This window comes from Impatiens glandulifera, chromosome 5 (assembly GCF_907164915.1).
Source record: "Impatiens glandulifera chromosome 5, dImpGla2.1, whole genome shotgun sequence".
NCBI classification, from domain to species: domain Eukaryota; kingdom Viridiplantae; phylum Streptophyta; class Magnoliopsida; order Ericales; family Balsaminaceae; genus Impatiens; species Impatiens glandulifera.
Window position 1 is genome coordinate 51076571 of NC_061866.1, and position 23644 is coordinate 51100214.

At 26.5% G+C, this 23644-nt stretch overlaps 4 protein-coding genes across 4 annotated transcripts; 2 read left to right on the plus strand and 2 right to left on the minus strand.

Annotated features, from left to right (window-relative positions):
• The first annotated feature begins 1006 nt into the window (after window positions 1-1006).
• On the plus strand, window positions 1007-1588 carry LOC124939642 (dehydration-responsive element-binding protein 2C-like). The gene has a single exon (XM_047480099.1). The coding sequence runs from the start codon at window positions 1007-1009 to the stop codon at window positions 1586-1588; it is 582 nt and encodes a 193-aa protein (XP_047336055.1).
• Window positions 1589-2184: 596 nt separating this feature from the next.
• On the minus strand, window positions 2185-3785 carry LOC124938595 (flavin mononucleotide hydrolase 1, chloroplatic). The gene is made up of 7 exons (XM_047479066.1): window positions 3460-3785; window positions 3288-3363; window positions 3115-3166; window positions 2812-2926; window positions 2666-2736; window positions 2504-2591; window positions 2185-2400 (listed from the first exon to the last, which is right to left on the minus strand). Exons 1-7 carry the CDS (start codon window positions 3693-3695, stop codon window positions 2295-2297), a joined length of 744 nt encoding a protein of 247 aa, XP_047335022.1. The 5' UTR covers window positions 3696-3785; the 3' UTR covers window positions 2185-2294.
• An 82-nt stretch (window positions 3786-3867) lies between these two features.
• LOC124938594 (V-type proton ATPase subunit D-like) lies at window positions 3868-7045 on the plus strand. The gene is made up of 2 exons (XM_047479065.1): window positions 3868-4039; window positions 5945-7045. The coding sequence occupies exon 2, from the start codon at window positions 5961-5963 to the stop codon at window positions 6735-6737; it is 777 nt and encodes a 258-aa protein (XP_047335021.1). The 5' UTR covers window positions 3868-4039; window positions 5945-5960; the 3' UTR covers window positions 6738-7045.
• A 4791-nt stretch (window positions 7046-11836) lies between these two features.
• LOC124939643 (vegetative cell wall protein gp1-like) lies at window positions 11837-13141 on the minus strand. The gene has a single exon (XM_047480100.1). The coding sequence runs from the start codon at window positions 13139-13141 to the stop codon at window positions 11837-11839; it is 1305 nt and encodes a 434-aa protein (XP_047336056.1).
• Between the last annotated feature and the right edge of the window lie 10503 nt (window positions 13142-23644).

Below are 23644 nucleotides of genomic sequence, written 5' to 3' on the forward strand. Positions count from 1 at the left end.
ACTTTGAATATTTTTATTAAATACTGAATTTGTTTATTACAAACATTAATAATATCTCTAAATATGCCTTACCCTTTACAAAATCAGTATCTAGGAGATTATTCATGAGAAATTGAAACTGCATGGCCCATAAAGGTTGTTATATATGAGTGACTTTAGTTATCAAGATGTGGTTTCAATATCATACAAGTAAGGTGGTCTCGAAAAATAATGAGATTAATCAATTGAAAAAAAACATATCTAAAAATAGATCAACAAACATAACATAAAATATATCGTTAACGAATTCAGTAATTCTAAAAAAATCAATGAATTTATCGACCGCTTTCACCAGTTTTCAGAAAAGACCTTATCGTCATAATAATAATAATAATAATAATAATAATAACGTTGTAGAGTAAACACAACGGTCAATCGTAATCACTGAACGTCCTATACGGTTATTTCAAACAAAATAGTCCACTAAAAGATAACCGAGATATGAACCCATCGACTCAATCAAACAGAAATCGCAATTTCTATCCAAACATTCCAATAAAAGAAAATTGACTCAGTCATAACCCAATTAATGTCAATAATGTTTCAAAATATTTTTTAAACTGAAACTCCTTTATGCTACAAAAACAAGCAAGATGTCGTTGCCATCTCTTCGCAACACATTCTATAACGATTAATCATGATATACCATTATTTTCATTTTCATGCCTCATGATCCATCCATGCACAAGAACACTTTTAATATGATTTGTTAAATTATTCTATATTTGATTGTTGTTTATTCTTATTTGTATTAGATTTTGTTGAACTCCTCGTATAAAAACCTTGTATCCTTTATATTATTATATTTTGGAAATAATGAAGGGAACTAAAAATATTTCCATACAAATCCTTGCATCCTTTATTACTGTAGTAAAACCAGTAAAACCTTGAACCCATGTTCCTCTCACCTGGCTTTATATTAATACTACAACCTCATACATAAATTTGCTAAAGAATTTAAATCAAGATGGCTTCAGTTGAAGGCGAAGAACATGAAAAACAAACTTCCCCAGAGAAGATAAAAGTTTCATTGCCGCCGGTCTGGAAGAAGGCCTCCTGGACCAGCCGATCAAGAAAAGGTTGTATGAAGGGAAAAGGCGGACCGGACAACGCAAACTGCCTCTACAGAGGTGTGAGACAGAGGACATGGGGGAAATGGGTTGCTGAGATTCGTGAACCAAATCGTGGGGCTCGTCTTTGGCTAGGTACTTTCAAAACCTCTGTCGAGGCCGCCGTCGCATACGACGGTGCTGCTTTGAAGCTTTATGGTATGTCAGCTAAACTTAACTTGCCTGAGATGGATGTCATCTCTCAAGTTCAGCAGCCACCGGTTCCTCCGGTGGTGGTGGAGGAGGAGAAAAGGTCGGTTAATGATGATGTCTGGTCATCTTTTTCTGAGGAGTGGCCGGAGATGATGACAGGAGGCGGTTTGTATTGGAAGGAAGATGTTGGGATGTCGGCTGTTGGAGAGATTAATAAGGATGATAAGAATACAACAGGAAATGATCAGTTTGTTGATTTGGATTTGCAGATTCCTTGGGAATTCTAATGATTTTCATCAACTAATAAGTAATTCATAAGTTTGTCTTAATCATATCATATCATATATGAGTGTTTATGTGTGTGTGTGCGTGTGAAGTTTTCGGGGTGCTGGCCTGTTTGATTTCAATGTTCTGTTTTTACCTTGTCCTTTTAGCGACGGTTTTGTTCGTCTTTAGCGACGTTTGTATGTTATGTTTCTTTGCCTACTTAATACAAGTCAAGAGTGTTCTTCTTCTTATTATTTTGTTACTTGGAAAGGTTAATACAACAACTCATTGAAATAAACTAAATGAAAACATTTATTCGAATATATGATTGAATTTGGAGCACCAATTTGAGTTTTTGACATAGATAAAACATGAGTTTTTTCATCATAACTTGAAACATTCGTAAACACTATTGCAGCGTATTATAGAGTAAATTACATATGTTCTTAAACATGATTTTAGATAATAAAAACTCTTCATTCTCCTTTTTCATATTGAAAATAAATAAATTCTCCATTTTTACGTTGAACATAAATAAAAACTAATATAAAAGAATGATTCAAAGAAAGAAAAGAATGATTCAAAGAAAGAGTACTAAAATAATGAACACAAGATATAACAAAGTTCAACCAACAAATATCTACATTTTCGTGGAGTCGTTTATTTTATAGATATTTCATTGAATGATGGTCCAAGAAACAATATATTACAATGTCTTTATCATTGTCAAATGTTAACACCAAGAAGTTGCAGGTCCTTTCTCAATAAATCAGCATTCTTGAAGTGTAAACCAACTATACCAACACCTTCAGCACCTTCAACATTCTTCTTTCTATAAACAGAAAGAGGGTGATGATCTCAATATCTCATCACAATCATTAATTAAACAAACAAACAAAATAGTATTATCCATCTATGAAGATAATCATCATCACCTGTCATCAACAAAAACACAACTAGATGGGTCAACCTCAAGGTGCCTTAAAGCCTCCAAGTAGAAATCAGACTCAGGCTTCCTTTTACCTGTACATAGAGAAAAAGGCTAAAAACAAATGGGTTGACAGATCTTAAGTTTGATCAATCATTGGTATTTATACCTGTATGACATGAACAAAAAGACCATGATAGATAACTTGACACCTTTAACTCTTCCTCAATCATTTCATACCTAAAACATCACATTTTTTTTCATATATGATTCATTCCTACACCTGATTTTGATAAAAAAAAATGTTAATAATACCAGATTGGATAATTCGTGAAAGCATGCATTTCAAATCCATTCTCTTTTAAATCACGAAGCAACTCTTCAACACCTTCAAGATAGTAGAAACCTCTTCTCATACAATCTTTCAGCCCTGGAAACACACACAATCTATATTCTTTTAGAAATCCAAGAAAAAAGATTTAACCCAACTGTTGATCTAGTTTCAATTGAAGAAAAAGTTTCTTAAACTGCATATTCTTAAACTCAATCAGGGTGAACCAAAGAAAACAATGGTGAATGCAAGAGTGTTTTCAAATATGGCCAAACATATCATCATACCTTGTAAATCAAAAGATCTCCCATCTTTGAAAAAATTGTCAGCCAACTCCATCTGATGGGATAGAATGGAATGAAATGTATTGTTACACCAAAAAACTAAATAACAAGAACAAAATTACCCTAAAAAACTACAATGATTTGGAATCATCATATATACCAACATACATACATACCTCAGTAATCAATCCCCTCTCAAATTCATTCCATACATTTGGATGCTTACAATCAATTAGTTCCTTCAAAGTCATCCTGTTCATGATTCAGAAAGAACAGTTTCATATGCAGGTCAAATATGCGAGATTTAGGGATTTCAAATAATAACATCGCATGAGAAATTGAGAGTACCCAAAGAAGGCTGGGACATCTTGGTAAAAAGGGTCACGGACGACCGTGTCCATGATGTCAAAAAGTAACACGGGTAGCTTCCTGTTGCGATCTCTGTCAATTCTACTATCCGATGAAGATTTCATCTGGGCTGAGAGTTCTGTATTGGAGTTCAGAGCCATTCTTAGAGATGATGTTACCCTGTACGACTTCGGAGAAGCTAAAGTAATGGGAATGACGGGTTTCAGAACCGACATCGTGGATATAGCTCATTTACATGTGGATGCGAGTCTTCTCATCACACCTAGATTAGAATCCTGAGGAAATGTCGCCTTCAAAAGGGCAGACCCGATTCGTGAAACTGGATTATGCCAAGTCATATTATTAGCGTGGTTCCCACTTTCTATAAAACAAACGTACAAATTTCGTAAATAAATAAAATAAGAGAGAGAGAGAGAGAGAACAGAGACCCACCAAGAATCAAAGCTTTGTTATTTCGCCTTCTTCGCATTCAACATCGCCGCTGATCCCATCGTCGTAATCCAGTCACCGCTCTGCCTGGTCGCCGTGATTCAAATTCTGTCTGCCGTAGTTCAAGAAGGTAATATAATAAATGGGTGATTTTGATAATATAAGTTGGAAATTTCTTAGGTTTATTATCGTGCTATATCGTGTGATGCGGTAGATCAATCAACATTGTCTACAAATTGATCATTTTTGATGAACTAGGTGTTAGGGTTCAGCCGTTTGTACATTGGGTGTTAGGATTTGCTAATTGATCTTCTCTATGGAATTCAAATAATCAAGTTGATGTCAAAATCTCTAGTTGGTATAGCATTTGGTATGACTAATTGTCAATTTATGGAGTAGAATCAGGGCTTAGATGATGAGAAAATTAGTCATTGCCTGAAGTTTCTTCATCATGATATCTTCTGGTATTAAGTTTGATCATTTGATGCCTCTGATTGCCCTATTTGAAACGTTGGTCTAGTGGAGAACCGTTCATATCTTTTTGGGTTTATTGTGCAGAACTGTTTAGAATCTCCATCTTGGTGATTTTCGGATATTCTTTCTTCTATCTTTTGGTGGTTTAGGGTTAAAGGGTTTCAGTGACAAATTTGAATTTGGAATGCTTTGACATACTTAACTGTTGAGAAATACTTAAAATTGACATAATTTGATATAATTCATTAGTCATTACCCATTTGAATTCACATTTGGGGCTTTATAAGTCAAAGGACCTTCCCACCAAGGTAATTCAGCGGTAATAGTCGACTTAAGAGACCAATAGGTAACGGATTCGATTCCATCTGAAAGCGCTTTGAATTTAAGCGGGGGCATGACTGTGGGGTGTCATTTTAGTTCTCCTTTAATTCAAAAAAAAAAAAGTCAAAAGGATGAATTTATACACATGTGAATGTGATTTTAGTATAGAATTCAGTTGAGCCCTCAATTTTATTGTTTGAGATAAGCTGAAATTAGCATAAATGTGTATAATGATTCAATTGAATGGCAGATGAGTTTGGATGACTTTGGTTTTGGGGACGAGTTTTAAGAAAGCTATGATATCTTCATCTTTAGGCCAAAAACAAGCAAAGGGTGGAATACCACAAAGAGAGTGTACCTAAAAAAGGCTATTGTTTATGAATAGAGGAAAGATTCTATGGTGCAATTCAAAGATATAATTGTTCAGGTCAAAAGAAAGGGTATAATCCTTCAATCTTCTGATTGTAAAGTATTGGATTGATACCTTGATTTCACATAAGTAAGAATTTTGTAGAAAATATTTTATTGATATATTTGGATGATTAAACTATTACAACTAGATTGTAATTGATAGGAATTGAAAGAATAATCTAATTAAATGATAGTGCATTTTCTTGGATATTCTTAAATAAGTCTCTTAGGTAGACAGACAAACTCCAACCACTTTGAATAAATGGCTGTTGATGCCCATTGGGAAACACTTTTTGGATTTGGGTTTGATTTTGTACGAGAAAAAGTCAATAATTTTATGAATTTATGTCTAATTGTTTGTTTATCTCATCTAGATTCATGTCCGGATGAGATACTATATAGACAAAAAAGAGTGTTTCCGAATAAATCTATTGACGGATTCTCTAAACCCCAAAGGATGAACCAGATATGGATAGTATAGGATTACATAATAGAATGAAATCGAACACCATTTGTTTTGGGTGAGCACATACACAAACTAAATGAGTTTCTTGAACAACCCGAAATAGAATTACTTCCATTTTCCCATGGAATACTTTTTAGATTAAACTATTTCATACTGTGTTTTTGTATAACCTGAGTAAAATTAAGAGTTATTTTATTTGAAAAATCTATTATTTCATTCAAATTGCACACTGAGCTCTTGATATATGTCATATGTGGTGTTGAAATGTTAATTATTGTTAAGAGTAGTTGTTAAAAATCTTGACTATGATGATGAGCCCATATAACATTTCTTTATAGTAAATTTATTAATCTTTTTCCACAGGTTTGATTTCTGTTCAATGTCGGGTCAAAGCCAACGCCTGAATGTGGTTCCAACCGTTACAATGCTAGGAGTTATGAAAGCTCGCCTTGTCGGTGCCACAAGAGGCCACGCCCTTCTGAAGAAAAAGAGCGACGCTCTCACAGTCCAATTCCGCGCAATGCTAAAAAAGATCGTGTCAACAAAAGAATCAATGGGAGACATCATGAAAACATCAGCATTCTCACTAACCGAGGCCAAATATGTGGCTGGCGAAAACGTAAAGCACGTGGTCCTCGAGAACGTTCAGAATGCGTCGATCAAAGTCAGATCCCGCCAAGAGAACATCGCGGGAGTGAAGCTTCCGAAGTTCGATCATTTCATCGATGGAGAGACGAAGAACGAGCTGACCGGATTGGCTAGGGGTGGCCAGCAGGTGCAAGCCTGTCGGGCAGCTTATGTGAAAGCCATTGAGGTTTTAGTAGAGCTTGCATCTCTTCAAACGTCGTTTCTGACTCTAGATGAGGCGATTAAGACGACCAACCGGAGGGTTAATGCGTTGGAGAATGTGGTGAAACCAAGGCTGGAGAACACGATTACTTATATTAAGGGAGAGTTGGATGAATTGGAAAGGGAGGATTTCTTTAGGTTGAAGAAGATTCAAGGATACAAGAAGAGAGAAATCGAGAGACAGATGATAGAAAATTCCAGGACTCATGCACAGGAAGTGTCTATGACGATGAAGGGCTTTTCTGTCAATTCAGCCATCACCATGTTAACCACAGGCATGCAGAAAGACGATGACATTATATTTTAGAAGATATCGGGATTTGCTGGTTTACTTACAATAATAATAATGGTGTTTTGATGACAATAACTTATGTTATTTGTTGCAACTTTCTGACAGGTTCGATGGCCAACAAGGTTAATATGACCCTACATTTATCTCGGTCTCAAATCATGCATTTTTGATCGATCTGGATTCGTTAATATTGATTGATTGTTATGTTTGTGAATTATCTTTTGACCAAACAACAATTGTGTGGTTAAAACAACAATTGTGTTACTCTTCTGAAAAGTTCATCTTATATTATTATATGCAATGCACTTGTTTTTTTGTTGTTAGTATTTGCTAAAACTAATTAACTTAACATTAGGTATGTTTTGGAATTGGTCATATGCACTATGAGAATATGAAATCTTTGATATATAAAATTATGGGAAATGAAAGCAGGTCACAAATCCGACATGGTCTGTTACGTCGTTACTTTTTTTTTTCTCGTTGGCTCATTCGTGTTCTTATTATTTCTTTCTCCGCCTCTTCTTCTTTAAAAACATTTCTTCTTCTTCGGCGATTTTCAAGTTTTCAAAAACGAAACGAAACAATTTGTCTCTTCTTCAGCTCAGAGAAAAAGCCTAGATCATTGTTCGTCTCTTTGTCGAAAATGATAAGCCCAAGTTCGAAAATCCTAAATCCTATTTTTCTATTGCAAAAATAATAAGTTTCGATTAATTCTCTTACTTTTCAGGAGGATATCGTTTCTGAAACTACATTCAAGTCTGTGAAAAATATTCATAGGTAAGTTATTTCTCAAAGTATTACTACTAATTTGGTTGATAGATTCATTGTTGTTGTGTTACTGTTTTGTAAAGGCTTATGCGGTTTTGATATTGCTTTATTTTGGTTGTTTTGACGCTAAACATAACATTGTTTTGTTGAAAAAAGTTTATAAAGTTCCGAACATGGTCTTGTTCGGGACATTTTATAATAAAAAATTTGAATGTCTATTGTTGTTGTGTTACTGTTTTGTTAAGGCTTATATATTTTTTTTATACTGCTTTATTTTGGTTGTTTTCACGTCGAACATGACCTTGTTATGTTGAAAAAAATCCATAAAAAGTCTTGGCTTTGTTCGGGACTTTTTTATATTAAAAAAATTTGAACGTCTAATGTTGTTGTGTTACTATTTTATTAAGTCTTATATTGTTTTGATATTACTTTATTTTGGTTGTTTTGACGCCAAACATTGCCTTGTTATGTTGAAAAAAGTGCATAAAAAGTTCCGAACATCATGGCCTTGTTTGGGATTTTTTTTATGTTAAAAAAAATTTGAATTTCAGTTCTGTATTCTATGTTCAGCGCCTCATAAAGACATGCTCAACGTCTCATAAGGCCATGTTCAACGCCTCATAAGACAATATTCGGGGCTTTTGTATGTTCAAATAGACTTATTTAGTTCTACATTTCATTAAAAAGTCCTAAAACATTGCCTTGTTCAGCGTCAAACAAGATTATGTTTTGGATTTTTTTTATGTTCAAATAAACTTATTTTTCAGTTCTATATTCCATTAAAAGGTCCCGAACATGGCCATGTTCAGGACTTTTTTATGTTGAAAAAATCTTGAATTTCAGTTTTGCATTCTATGTTTACGCCTTATAATGCCATGTTCAACGTCTCATAAGGCAATGTGTTCGAAACAATTTTTATGTTCAAATAAACTTATTTTTCAGTTTTTCATACCTTTAAAAAGTCCCGAACATGACCTTGTTCAGCGCCTAACGAAATCATGTTCAGAAATTTTTTATGTGCAAATAAACTTATTTTTCACTTCTACATTTCATTAAAAAGTCCCGAATATGGTCATGTTCATAAATTTTTTATGTTTAATAAACTTGAATTTCACTTCTACATTTCATGTTCTGCGCCTTATAATGATATGTTCAACGACTTTTTTATGGAACGTAGAACTGAAAAATAAGTTTATTTGAATATAAAAAAATCCTGAACATGGCCTTATGTGGCGCTGAATATGGATAGCAGAACTGATATTCACGTTTTTTTTAACATAAAAAAGTCTCGAACATTGCTGTGTTCAGCGCTGAACAAGGTCATATTCAATATTTTTTATGTATTTTTATGAACATAAATGTCATGTTCATTGTCAAAACAAACAAATTAAAGTAGTATCATAACAATATAAGACTTAACAAAACACTATTACAACAACAATTGAAATATATCAACCAAACTACATAAATAATAAAAACGGTACATTTCGGGTTCAACGGACGATTTGTTCAATACTTCATCTTCTGCGACGTTATATTTGTTGTATTCCTAAACATTAAATCTGAAAAAGTTCGTTATCTATATACAAAATACAAAATAAATGTTTTTTTGTAACTAAAGCTAAAAACCTATCAATTTGGCGGAAAATTTTTGTTTTTGAGTTCACGCAATAAATAAATCTAGAGTTTTAGGTTATAGAACCATTTTGCCGAAGAGAGTTGAGAGATGATTTTGATATGAAAAAATTATTAACATATATTCGTAATTGATTTTGATATGAAAAGAATATTAACAAAATCACGTAGCTATAAATTAAAATAAATGATTTTAACTTTTAAATAAGAACATAATTTTTCAAAATAAAATTATTAAATTTTTATTATTTTTAAATATAATAAACACAATTTTATATAGAAAAGAATACTAAAATTATCATTAAAATTGTAGTCATTTCTTAAATTTATCCATGATAAATGAACTCATGAACTTATAATTTTTTTTTGGAATTTATCCAAACGGCTTAAACAAAGATAAAGCCGTTAAATTTGTCCATGTCATTGTGTCATTGTGCACCTATTATTATTTTTAATCTACGTGGCATAGTTTAATATTCTATCTCATTATAATCCATTATTTGAGATAAAGATGATTTCTAATTACAAAAAATTCATTTTATTGTTAGTTAATTAAAATTACTTACTAAACATTCATGTTTAATATATTTCTCATTTCTATTAAGTACAAAACCACAACCAGCATGCCCTAAATATCTAATAACTAAATAGTTTATTCATTATTTTTTAAAGTCATTTTTTATATAATATTAAATACACTTTAATTTAAATGGAAGTATGACCTGAATGCAAGAAAAAACATAAATAAATAGTATTATAACAAAAATACATGTTATTATTATAATTATTTATTTTCTTATATTTATTATAAATTTTAATATTTCATATAATTTTCTTCTATTTAATATAAATTTGATTATTTCTAAAACTAATAAATACTAGTAAATTTATAAACACATAAAATTTATTTTAAATCACACACACACACACACACATATATATATATATATATATATATATATATATATATATATATATATATTTAATGAGTATAATAATTTTCTTTTTGGTTCAAATGCCATTACAAAATATAAATGAAAATAAGCATAAATAAATATAATTTTTTTTTTTTACTATTGAGCATTCAAATTCTATGAAATTTTCAATTCTTATATCTACACAATTATACTGAAAATATGATTAAAAAATTGTTTTTGTAGGTATAGATATACAATTTATTTTTTATTTAATAAAAAAATATTTAAAATCATTATAATATTTGTGTGTTTTTTTTTTTAATTTAAAACATGTCAAAATATGATTAATTGGATATATTGAGAAAATATTCAAAATATTTGAAATTCCTAATTAATAAGAGCACAATTTATTTATTTTTTAATTTTTTTTTGAATAAGACACTAACTAATAAATATTATTATTATTTTCTTATAATTTTATTTTTTTAGATTCTAAATAAGTTAATTCTCTTATATCTACTAACGAAGAAAATATATATCTATCCTAATATTTGTTATTCTCTTTATTTGGTAATTAAATTTTTTTGGATCATGACTATTTAACATTTTAATTAAGTATTAAAATAATAATTTTATTTTTGAATTTATAAATATAAATTATTTAATCAAAAAACAGAAATTATTTTTAAACTTATAAAATTTTAAAATTGGTAAAATTTGACTAGTTTTAAAGTTATTTATATAAAATTTTCTTAATATTTTTATATTCTTAGACTTTTTTGAGTTTGGGTTATTTAAATAATCCAAATAAAAAAAATATCATTTCACTCTTTCTTTCTCTTTTATAAAATCATTGAATTCACTAAATAAAATATTAAAATATTTTTTATTTTAAATTATTATTTTTATTTTATTATTATATATAAATAGTATTGTAAGTTTTTTTACCAAAAATATTTTATACTTATTCAAAATCATCCTAATCATTATTTTTAAATAACTCACGTTATAATTTAAACCCAAATCCAAACAAACCCTAAAAATGGCTAAAATTCTAAGAGTTAAGTTTTAATATTTTCATCAAATATTACATTTTTCAATAGTGTGATATAAGAGTTTAACCTCATCCATGACCATATTATTTACATGGTGATCTAGAAATTGTTTCTAGAAATGCAATAGTGATATATTTTTATGTCAACTTTATCATAGAGCATTCTTAAGTTAGTTTTAATTTAAATAGTTTTAGTCCCCTAAATCTCTATAATTTTAAACCTTATTCTCAATTGATATATAAAAAATATTTATCATTAAAATGTATCCTTGATATAATGACACCAAACTTAGATAATAACCAAAAGATTTTGGCTTACCTTATAGTCTTTCATTAATGATAAATTGTTTTATTCTTCCCCTTAATAATCCAAGTGAATTTAAAGAAGAGGTAACTAATTTATATTCATGGTGGATTGAGTCTTGATTTGTAGTTTTTATTTAAAATATTTTAGTTGATGAGTATTAATTACTTAATTAGAATATTTAAAATATATTTTTAAAATTATAAATGACTTGAAGACATAATCTAAAAAAATTAAAATGCATCATTATTATAAGTCAATACAATTTAAGCAATATAGAAAAACAAAAAGATTACATATTATTATCATAACACAATAATATGTTATTGTTATTCATGTAATTAAAATGATCATCCTAATTTTATTTTTTTTGAAAAATCTTCCTAAACTTTTAGGGTATAGGAGCTGAAAAATGATCCTCACTAAAAGGGAATATTCAGTTTCGGCTGGGATAGTAGTTGGTGGATGGAAATGAGGGATTTTCTTGTCCCGGGTCGGCCAAGACCGATAGTGAGGGTGGACCGGGATTTTGTAGTCCCGGGTCGGCTGGGATCGGTAGTAGAGGTGGACCGGGATTTTGTAGTCCCGGGTCGGCTGGAACCGGTAGTGGGAGTGGTTCGAGATTTTGTAGTCCCGGGTCAGCTGGGATCGGTAGTGGGGGTGTTCCGGGATTTTGTAGTCCCGGGTTGGCTGGGTCCGGTAGTGGGGGTGGTCCGGGATTTTGTAGTCCCGGATTGGCTGGGTCCGGTAGTGGGGGTGGTCCGGGATTTTGTAGTCCCGGATTGGCTAGGTCCGGTAGTGGGGGTGGTCCGGGATTTTGTAGTCCCGGGTCGGTTGGAACCGGTATGGAGGGTGGTATGGGATTTCGTTGTCTCGGGTCGGGGTTTTCTGTATTCGGAGAGGTTGGGTCTGGTAGTGAGGGTGACCTAGAATCTGGTAGATCCGGGACGATTGGGATTGGCAAGATTGGGATTGGCAAGATTGGGGATGGCATTGAGGGAAGATCGGGAATTTCGGGAATTTCTGGTAATGAAGGTGTCTCGGGCATTGGTTGTTCCTGGCTGATTGGGACCGGATCGGGGTTTTCTGTTTCGGGTGAAGTGGGAATATCGGGATTTTCCGTGTCGGGTGAAGTGGGAATATCGGGATTTTCCGTGTCGGGTAAAGTGGGAAGATCGGGGTTTTCCGTTCCGGGTAAAATTGGATCGGGTAGTGAAGGTGATTCGGGATTTGGTAGTCCCGGACTGATTGGGGCGGGCAATAAGGGAAGATCTGGGTTACCCGTTCTCTGTAAGGTTGGGTCTTGTAACGAGGGTGATTCAGGATTTGGTGGTTCTGGTAACGAGGGAAGATCGGGGTTTTCCGTTCCGGGTAAAATTGGGTTTGGGTCTGGTAACGAGGGTGACTCGTGATTTGGTGGTGGCGGGGGACTCATTGGGACGGGCAATAAGGGAAGAACAGGGTTTTCCTTTCCTGGTATAATTGGTGGTGGCGGGGGGATCGTTGGGACGGGCTCCTTTCCCGATATAATTGGTGGTGTTGGTGGTGGTGGTGGGCTCGTTGGGACGGGCAATGAGGGAATATCAGGGTGTTCCTTTCTGGGTTCTGGTTTTGATGGTGACTCTTGATTATGTGGCTGACGATGGCCTCTGGTACGTCGACCCTCGCCTAATTGTATGAACATGACAATAATGAAAATGAAAAGGAACCACATCACAAGGGGAGAAGTTGAAGAGACCATTGTTTTTTAGAAAAATGATGAACTCTCTCTAGTTGTTTATTTCTAAGTATAATATTGAAATGTTTATAAAGGCAACTAATGAGTACATGGTAGAAAAATACAATCTTTATTATTATTATTATTAATTATTTAATTAATTAATTAATATTACATTTTATCTTAAAATAACATTTTCACATTACTATATTATCATGAAGATATGTTTTATGTTTTACCATCAATCTATATATATATATATATTTATTACATACATTCTCTTAAATTCAAATTAATTAATATTTTTATTACATTTTACAAAAAAAAAACTTTAATATAATTTGTATATTTTAATCTTTTAATTGTATAATCCTCAATTTTTATATAATACCTTAATTATAATTTTGATATATGGTCATGTGGATTTGCAAGGACCTAGTAATTGCTAATGTATTAGATTTCATATCAAAATTAACTTTATGAACAAAATCAAAATCAAAATCAAATTATAGTATCAACTTTATACACTGAAGTATTATTATGTTGGGATAGTATAACTATCATAATAGTAAAATTTTATACGTGTTTAGTTGAATTAATTTTATATTAATAGTAAACTTATTTATATAACTTATATCTTAAAATAACACCCTATACTTGTTACTACAAGTATTAAATTCTTAATCTTTTTAATTATATTTTTTTTAATATTAACCTTTATTAGATTATAATTTAATCTTTCATTAAATTATAATTATTAAGCTTTAAATATTTCTTTTATTTGAGTATTTATTAATTACTCTTTTTTAGAAAATTAAATTATTTTATATATTTTTTTAAAAGAATGTTAATGTTTGTTTTATAATTAATAATATAAAAAATAATATTATTATAATTATTATCTCTTATATTAAATATTTATTAGTTTAATAATTAAAAAAAAATATTATCTTTCATATTTTAAACTAAATTATGGAATAATAATGATTATTTATTTTAAAATAATTTGTTTTATTAATAGTATCTCTCCAGCAAAACAAAATTGGAAGGCTTAAGCAAAAGATTCATTTTATTAATTTATTTGTGATTTTATTATTATATATTTATTAATATTAATTATTGATAAATATTTATTTAATTATAGGAATTTATATAAGAAATCATATATATATATTATAAATAAATTATATAATCATATAGCATTATTATTTATTTTTTAAATATTTATATGATAATTAAATATATTTTTATTAGTTTAAATATAATTAATAATGAAATTAAATAAGATAAATATTAAAATATTTTACTCTTTTACTATTTCCTTATATTATTCATCAAACACAAAATTATATAACCTATATAATTATACCCTTTTTTATCATTTCAACCAAACACTAATAATATATATAATTTATAAATCTTAATAAATTATAATATCAAACTGTATACACTAAATAATCTATATCATGCTAATATTGTAAATATATGCATAAATAAATAAATAATCTATATCATGCTAATATTGGAAATCTATGCATAAATAAATATTATAAATTTATAAATAGCTATATATTGGTAACTAATGAGTTGTCAGTCATAGTATAGTATAATTGACTCTAAAATTCAAACTAGTCCCTCTCCGTAGATTTTTATTATTAAGTTATGTATAGTTTAATTAAAAAATAATAATTTTAAAGACTATTTCTTTAATTTTTATTAATTATTTCTCTTTTTATTTTTTATTAAATTTTTAAAGAAATTTACAGAGAGAATTGTATTAGCTAATTTATTTATTTGTATATATTTTAAATAATAATAATAATATAATAATAGAGAATTTGGTAAATATAATATATATAGAATAAACATTTAAATAAATAATTTATTAATTAGTATTATTTATTTATTTATTTTTCTTTTACTCTACACAAATTTAGTTGTAGAGTAATATATTCTTATAAAGATACAAATAAATGTTAGTTCACCCAAAAAGAAAAATTAATTTGTAAAGAAGTTAATATATTTGATTTATTATGTTTTATGTAAAGAAGTTAATATATTTGATTTATTATGTTTTAGATGATTATTATTTATTACTAATTATATTATTTTTATTTTTAATTATATTTTATCTTTAATTTTATTTTGTCCTATCAAATTTGGGGATTAAGATGTTAGATTAATTTGTAATAATTAAGAACAATTTATAATTACATTATATAGTAAAAATAAATGTTTATGTGATTATATATTCGTAAACTATATGTATATATGTAGATACATGTTTCATTGATACTGAAAGTTTATTTATTTATTTTTTTTAATTAGAACACATCTAACCACTATGTATTTTATGGGGTCAGATATACCAGTCCATGTTTCATTTGTTGAACCATCGTTCAAAAACAACAATAAAATTTATTTTTTATTTATAATGTATAATTTATTTGTTTTTGAAGGGTGGTTCAGTAACGAAACATTGTCTAGTACAGCAGATCTCACTCTCACTCAGTATTTTATAACACTCAGTATTTTATAGTGCATACAAGAATAAATGAGTGAAAATAGAAAATAATTAACTATTTTTATTTATAATTTTTTCTCTCTTATAAATACATATTTTTTTAAATAATAAAAATGTTATATATATATATATATATATATAAACTTTATATATATATATATATAATTTTAAAATATATTAAGTTTGTTATATATATTAAATTAGAATATATTTTTTAATTAGAATATTAAATAAATAAATAATTTTACAATTTTAACTAATTTGATGTATCATTAACTATCTTTATTATACTCCAAATTTTATTTTGATAAGTTTTATTTATTATTTTATTTTTTTCTCATAAATAAAGATTATATTAATCTAAACATATTACATTAATTTTTTTATAATACATAAGAGAATAAAAACTGCTCAAATTTAAATATAATCTGATAAAAAAAAATCTTTGTACCAATTTATATAATTCATACTATGGATTCACTTCATGTTAGACTTCTTATATACTTTTTAGATTAAACTATATATTCTTACTTTTGATTTTTTTTTTTTTTTTTTAACATGAGTAAAATTAAGAATTATTTTATTTAAAAAATGTATTATTTCATTTAAATTGGACATTCAATTCTTGATTTATGTGGTGTTGAATATATGTATAGTTAAAGTGTTGAAATATATATATATATATATATATATATATATATATATATATATATATATATATATATATATATATATATATATATATATATATATATATATATATAATTTTAAGGCACACTCATTTCAAAAAAAAATCTCTATACATATAATGATGCTTAATTTTTAAAGTGTCCGGATTGTCGGGTCGAGAGCTGTGATTAATTTGGATATATGTGAGAGTAAATGGATACTTGGGTCGGATTGTGGGTTGACCCTTCCATAAACTTAAAACGGTTAAAAATAAAATTAAAAATATTATAGGTATGGTTTAAACTTGCAACCTAACAGAACAAATACAACCTTTTAACCAACTAGGCTAATAACACTTTATATTTTAAATTCAACTCAAAAAGTTGATAAACGCGTGACATTTTAACAATATAAGTTCAACTTTTTAACTAACTAATATATATATATATATATATATATATATATATAATGATGCTTAATTTTTAAAGTGTCCGGATTACCGGGTCGAGACTTGTGGTTAATTTTGATATATGTGAGAGTAAATAGATACTTGGGTCGGATTGTGGGTTGACCCGCCCATAAACTTAAAACGGTTAAAAATAAAATTAAAAATGCTATAGGTATGGTTCGAACTTGCAACCTAACAAAACAAGTACAACCTTTTAACCAATTAGGCTAATAACACTTTATATTTTAAATTCAACCCAAAATTTGATAAACGCGTGACATTTTAACAATATAAGTTCAACTTTTTAACTAACTAATTTATATATATATAATGATACTTAATTTTTAAAGTGTCCGGATTGCCGGGTCGAGAGCTGTGGTTAATTTGGATATATGTGAGAGTAAATGGATACTTGGGTCGAATTTTGGGTAGACCCGCCCAAAAAAATTTTACCGTAATATTTTTTTCACGATTTTTTATATTATCACTCGTGCGAATGCACGGGATACATGCTAATTAACATAAAAACATTAAAAATATAAAACGATTTAAATAGACACAAATGAGTATAAAATTATAAATACCAATAAAATTATGAATAAAAAACACAATTCTAAAAATTATATAAATCTAGTAAAAAAATAAATATCAATCTAAAACTTGACAAAATACAATAAAATAAATTTTAAATTAGGTATACTTTCAATCTTATCAATATAAATTATAGGAATATTTGAGAAAATGAATTTCAATTTTGTAAATTAAGATTGACTAATAGTATTAGATGTAAAGTATGAATATTTTTTAATTATAAATAAATTCTATACATCATTTAGTTGTGGGCCTACTTTTTTATTATTATATAATTTTAATTTAGTGATGAAAAAATTATTTTATTATTATATAATTGTTATCTTCAATTTCCTGTACTCTCCCCCATAAAAATATTTCTGCATCATTAAGTCACCGGGCTATACTCATTTTATTAAATAAAAAAAAATTAAAAAAAATTATAAATCATAAACCTTATTTTATTAGCCTCCTTTTGGTGGGAGGTATAGCACTGCATATATACTATAATAATAGGTATAGTATATTTAATTAGTTGTTTGGTTAGAAATTATATATCTACAATATTTATAATCATTATAAATTATACCTTGTATGTGGTATAAACTAGTAATTGATATCACTAGACATAAAGTTTACTAATTTTATTCTTTCATATTTAGTTTACATATAAATTTTCATTTTAATTAATTAGTTAATTCTTCTCTTAAACCTAAACGGAAAATTCTCTTTATTATGATGCCATAATATATAAATTATTTCAAAATATTTATATGATAATTAAATATAATTTTTAATAATTTAAATATAATTAATAATAAAAACTAACATAAGATAAATATTAAAATAATTTATATAAATATAAGGGTAAAATAGTCTTTTTATTATTTTTATTCATTTCCTTATTCCACCAATTAAACACAAAATTATAAAATATATATAATTTATACCTCTCTTATATTTTCAACCAAACACATATAACCTATATAATTTATACATCTTAATACCTCATATAACTTATACCCCTCACAACTTGTATCAATATAGTTAATACTTGTACCAATATGTAATTATCCTTTTAAAAGTGTGTTTAAAAAAAAAATATACTTAAACCCAATGTAAAAATAAAAATTGAAAATTCAAGACTTATACATGTAATATGTTTTCTTAAATTTTATGGACGGTCCCCGCAAATTATAAATCGATTAGTTACGCTAACAAAAAAAAAACAGTAATGTATTGTGGTGTGATGAAACAATGATTTGGGAAAATTATATATATATATATATATATATATATATATATATATATATATATATATATATATATAATTCAACACCATATTCGGAATCAAAAAAATTACTAATATTATAGATATATTAAAAATATCGTATCGCAATACAATACATTAAATATATTTTTTTTTGGTATATCGAAAAATATAAGGTGTGGTACCGATATCAAAATTATCGGTAAGGTAAAAATATAATATTTTTAAAATTTAGTTATATCCAATGTACTTAAATAATATATATATATATATATATAATATTAATTTAATTATAAAAATATTATTTTTAAAAATCAAATCAAAATATAATTATACTATAATATTATTATAATATGTAATCTTTAGATATTACATTTTATTGTATATATACTTAATTTTATTTCACTATAGTTTTTTTTTAAATAAATCTAATAAAGCCAAATATGTTATCAAGTTAATTTAAAATACAAAATATTCTCTTGGCTACCCTTTAGTTAAAGATTTACTTATGTTTAATTTTGTTAACTTCAATTCTTTTAACTAAATTTAAATATTAACCTTTCTTAGTTTACAAAAATGTTAAATTTTAAAAAGAATATTTTATAATAAATATTTTTAATTTTTAGTTTTGTGTAACATTGTTGTAGACTTGTAGTAACCATATTAAATTGTTTTGTTTAAATTAGTATAATTTTTAGGTATCAAATGCATAATACAAATATCGTACATAAATTAAGGTATATCGAAATTAAGATAAGATAAAATAAAAAAAATCTATACCGAAACTTTCGATAATGTATAAAATATGGATAAAAATTAAGTTATATCGTACTGGTTCACCCCAAATTAAGAGTTTACATTCAATTTAAATGAAAAAATAAATTTTTTAATTAAAATAACTTAATTTTACTCAACTCATACAAAAATCAAGTAGTAATATAGTTTAATTTATAAGAAGTCTAACATGAAGTGAATCCATCATATGGATTATATAAATAGGTGCAAAGTTTTTTTTACCAGATTATATTTAAATTTAAGCACTTTTGATTCTTTTGTGTATTATAAAAATTAAGGCGTAATATGTTTAGATTAATATAATATTTCTTTATGAGAAAAAGATAAAATAAAACTTATTAAAATAAAATTTGGAGTATAATAAAGGTAGCTAATGATACATCAAATTAATTAAAATTGTAAGATAATTATTTTTATTTATTTAATATTCTAATTAATTAAAAAATATCAACTTCTTTCAATTTTTTACTATTAAAATGTCTTTATATTTTATTATATATAAAATAATATATATATATATATATATAACAATTTTAAATATATTTTATAATTATATATATTAAGTTTATATAAATATATATATATATACCATTTTTATTATTTAAAAAAATTATAGAGTCAATTATACTGAAAACTCATTAGTTACCAACTATTTATATATTTGTAATCTTTATTTATTCATAGATTTATAATATTATCATGTTATAGATTATTTAGTGTATACAGTTGATACTATAATTTGATTTTGATTTTGATGATTAAGTTAATTGTGACATGAAATCTCATACAATATCAATTGCTAGATCCTTACAAATCCACATGATCACCATATATCAAAACTATAGTTAAGGTATTATATAAAAATTGAGGATTATATAATAAAAAGATTAAAATATACATATTATATTTAGGTTTAAATTTTTGTGTAAAATGTAATATAAATATTAATTAATTTGAATTTAAGAGAATGTGTGCAATATATATATATATATATATATATATATATATATATATATATATATATATATATATATATATATATATATATATATATATATATATATATATATATATGATGTAAAACACATGTTCATATTATTATATTTAGTTCTATCAAGGTATTATATATATAACAAAGTAATATATTAATGTGAAAATATTATTTTAAGATAAAATGTGATATTAATGTAAGAAGAATGAAAGGGCAACAAAAGATTTGTAATGAAAATGGAGAATACAATGACATTGCACATCTTACATATTTAATAATTTCTTTTTTTTTTAATTATTAAAAAAAAAAGTTCTCTGTTAAAATTTTTATTATTATAAATAGTTTTTTTTAATTAATGTAAATGCCACTATAAACACATTTAATTTATTATCTTATAATGTTAATATCTAATGAAAGAGTGTCAATGAAATATACTTAACAAAAAATAATATATTCAAATTATCAAAATTGTATCCTAACATCTACTCTTACAAGAAAATCAAAAAACATTTTATAATTTCTAATTGTCACTCAATAGTAATTTTTAGGAGAGAAATGGACTAGTAAAGAGTTTAAAAAGAATAATAATTATATGTATAAATAAATAAAAAGATAAATAATTAAATTAAAAAATTTCATAATAATTTTTTATTCTTTTATATATATATATATATATATATATATATATATATATTAAATATAATATATATTATTATTTGATTTATTAATTATTAATTTTATTATTCTGAAAAATATAATATATATTTTTAAACATATATTTATATATTTTATTATTTAATTTATTTATTCTCCCTATTATTACTCTAAAAATATATAAATAATTAAATAAATTAACTAACAAAATATATAAACACAAATCTACAAATATCTTAATAGATAAAGAAATAAATTATTAATGGAGTGAATATAATAAAATTAAAATGGTGAGAAGAATTAGAAATGATTAGAAGGAGAAAAATAAATATTTTGAATTATACTTAATTATACTAATCATCATTATAAGTCATTAGCTGCCTCGTTAGTTAAATTTTTTTAGCTCCCCTTATCAATACTCTTCATTTAAAATTAGATGTCTATTATTATAATACAAGATAATTAATACATAGATAAAATATTATTACAATATTATATTGTGATAATATTCACTCTAATATAATATAATTATATTAATTTTTTATAAATTTAATGTAAAGTCTATATAATATATATATATATAACTTATTTAAATTAAATAATATTAAATATAATATTCATCTCTTTATTTTAACATAATAAAAGAGTCAAAAAAAAAATTTTAAGCTATAAAATTTAGTCAATGATTAAATTAATTATAACTTTGAAACAGGACCCGGTCATTAATACGGTGAAGGGATTGAGTCACTGGACTATTAATTCAACCGGTGTGGGTGTCAACAGATTCAATTAATAAGTTTCATATAATAATAAATAATAAATAATACAAAATATCAAAATCAATGAATTTGGTGTTGCATTTGTTGGAATTTCTCCAACAAAATAATCCATAGACCTAAATAATCGAACTATGAAGTATTAACCTCAAAATAATATGAAATATGTACTTCAAATAAGCAAAATTTTGACAAGAAAATGATCACAATAATTTAAAAGAAGTTGAAATAAAAGAGACTTAACTGAATTATGCGAGTGACAAATCTTCAAATCAAACTAAATCTCCGATTTTTTTTTGATAACTATGTTTTTATCTAGAGAAGAAACTAGGTTTAAGTTATGACTTAGAATATCACATTAAATTATATTTTTAGTATAATAAAAGTGGAATTAGTTGGTTCATGTAGGAGGTAGAATTTGAGATGAATGATAAAGTTTATCGTTTTCAGTGTCTAGAACCAAAAATTAGTAATTTACCCACGTGAAATTAAAAATAAGCAAATCCAATGAGAATCCAAAAAAGAGGAGAGGAGAATTAAGAGAGTGAGGCTATTAGATTTCCGGTCCAACCAACGGTTGGTCAGGTTTAACTAGGTTATTGTATTTTCAATTTTTTCATAAACTCACCCCGGTTTGACTATCGGTTCATTCGGTTTGTTGATTCGACCGACAAATCGGACCGGGTTTTAAAACTATAATTTTAATCATTGATGGAAGGCTTTAATAATACTCTAATAATAATTATTATTATTATCGTTTTTAATAATATTTTTTTTAAATAATTATATTGATGTTTTTATTGTTTTTTGGCAATCATATTTTCTGAGTTTTGTATTAAGTTATTATTTTATCCCAGTAGTCAATGCCTATTATTTTATTTGTCTTAATCTAATCATATGTATTTCTTTACTAGTTATTTAGTCTAACACACTATCATTTTTTCTTTATGATGATTTTTTTTTTCAACCCAACATTCTATGCCCATGAGATTTTACCATCTTCGTTGGTTTCTTTTTAGGCAGCACACTGTTATCCCCTCATTTGATGAATCTTAACACTGAAAGTAATGGTTTCACCCCAGGATTCAACGCCTGTGGGATTCTACATTCTTCATATTGGTTTATGAGTCAACACACTACCATCCTATGAATCGTTCCTATGAATCGAACTCACGGGTTTATGAAGTTTGAAGAATTAACATCAATATTTTACAGTCATCAAATTGTTCAAGCACTTTTTATTTTGAGTTTGAGGAGGTAGATTAAAATATAAGATAATACATATGTAAAATATTATCACAATATTATAATTATGTAATATTATAAAATACGATAATTTCATTATATTTTTATATTAGTTTTTTTTTTTAATCTTAATGTAATGTATATATATAATAATTAATGTAATATTAGTGAATACAAAATATTTTTTTTTTCTATATTCTAACCTCTATAAAACATTTCACTATTTTACTTACAAATAAACTAGAGTTCATCTTTCTAAAACAATGGTCTCTCAAACTTCTCACCTTGTGATTTGGTTTGTCATAGTGATACAATTGTTCGAGGCTCGTCAAGCTCGAATCGGTCAAGAATTACCGAATCCCGAGTCACCCTCAAAACCAGATCAGATTTTATCGAGAATAGATAACCCTGATCTTCCCTCAATGCCGACTAACCAACTTTTTATATATATAATATATATATATATATATATATATATATATATATATATATATATATATATATATATATATATATATATATATATATATATATATATATAATATTTAGGACCGCCAATATATTTTAGAAGTGAGAAACTAATAT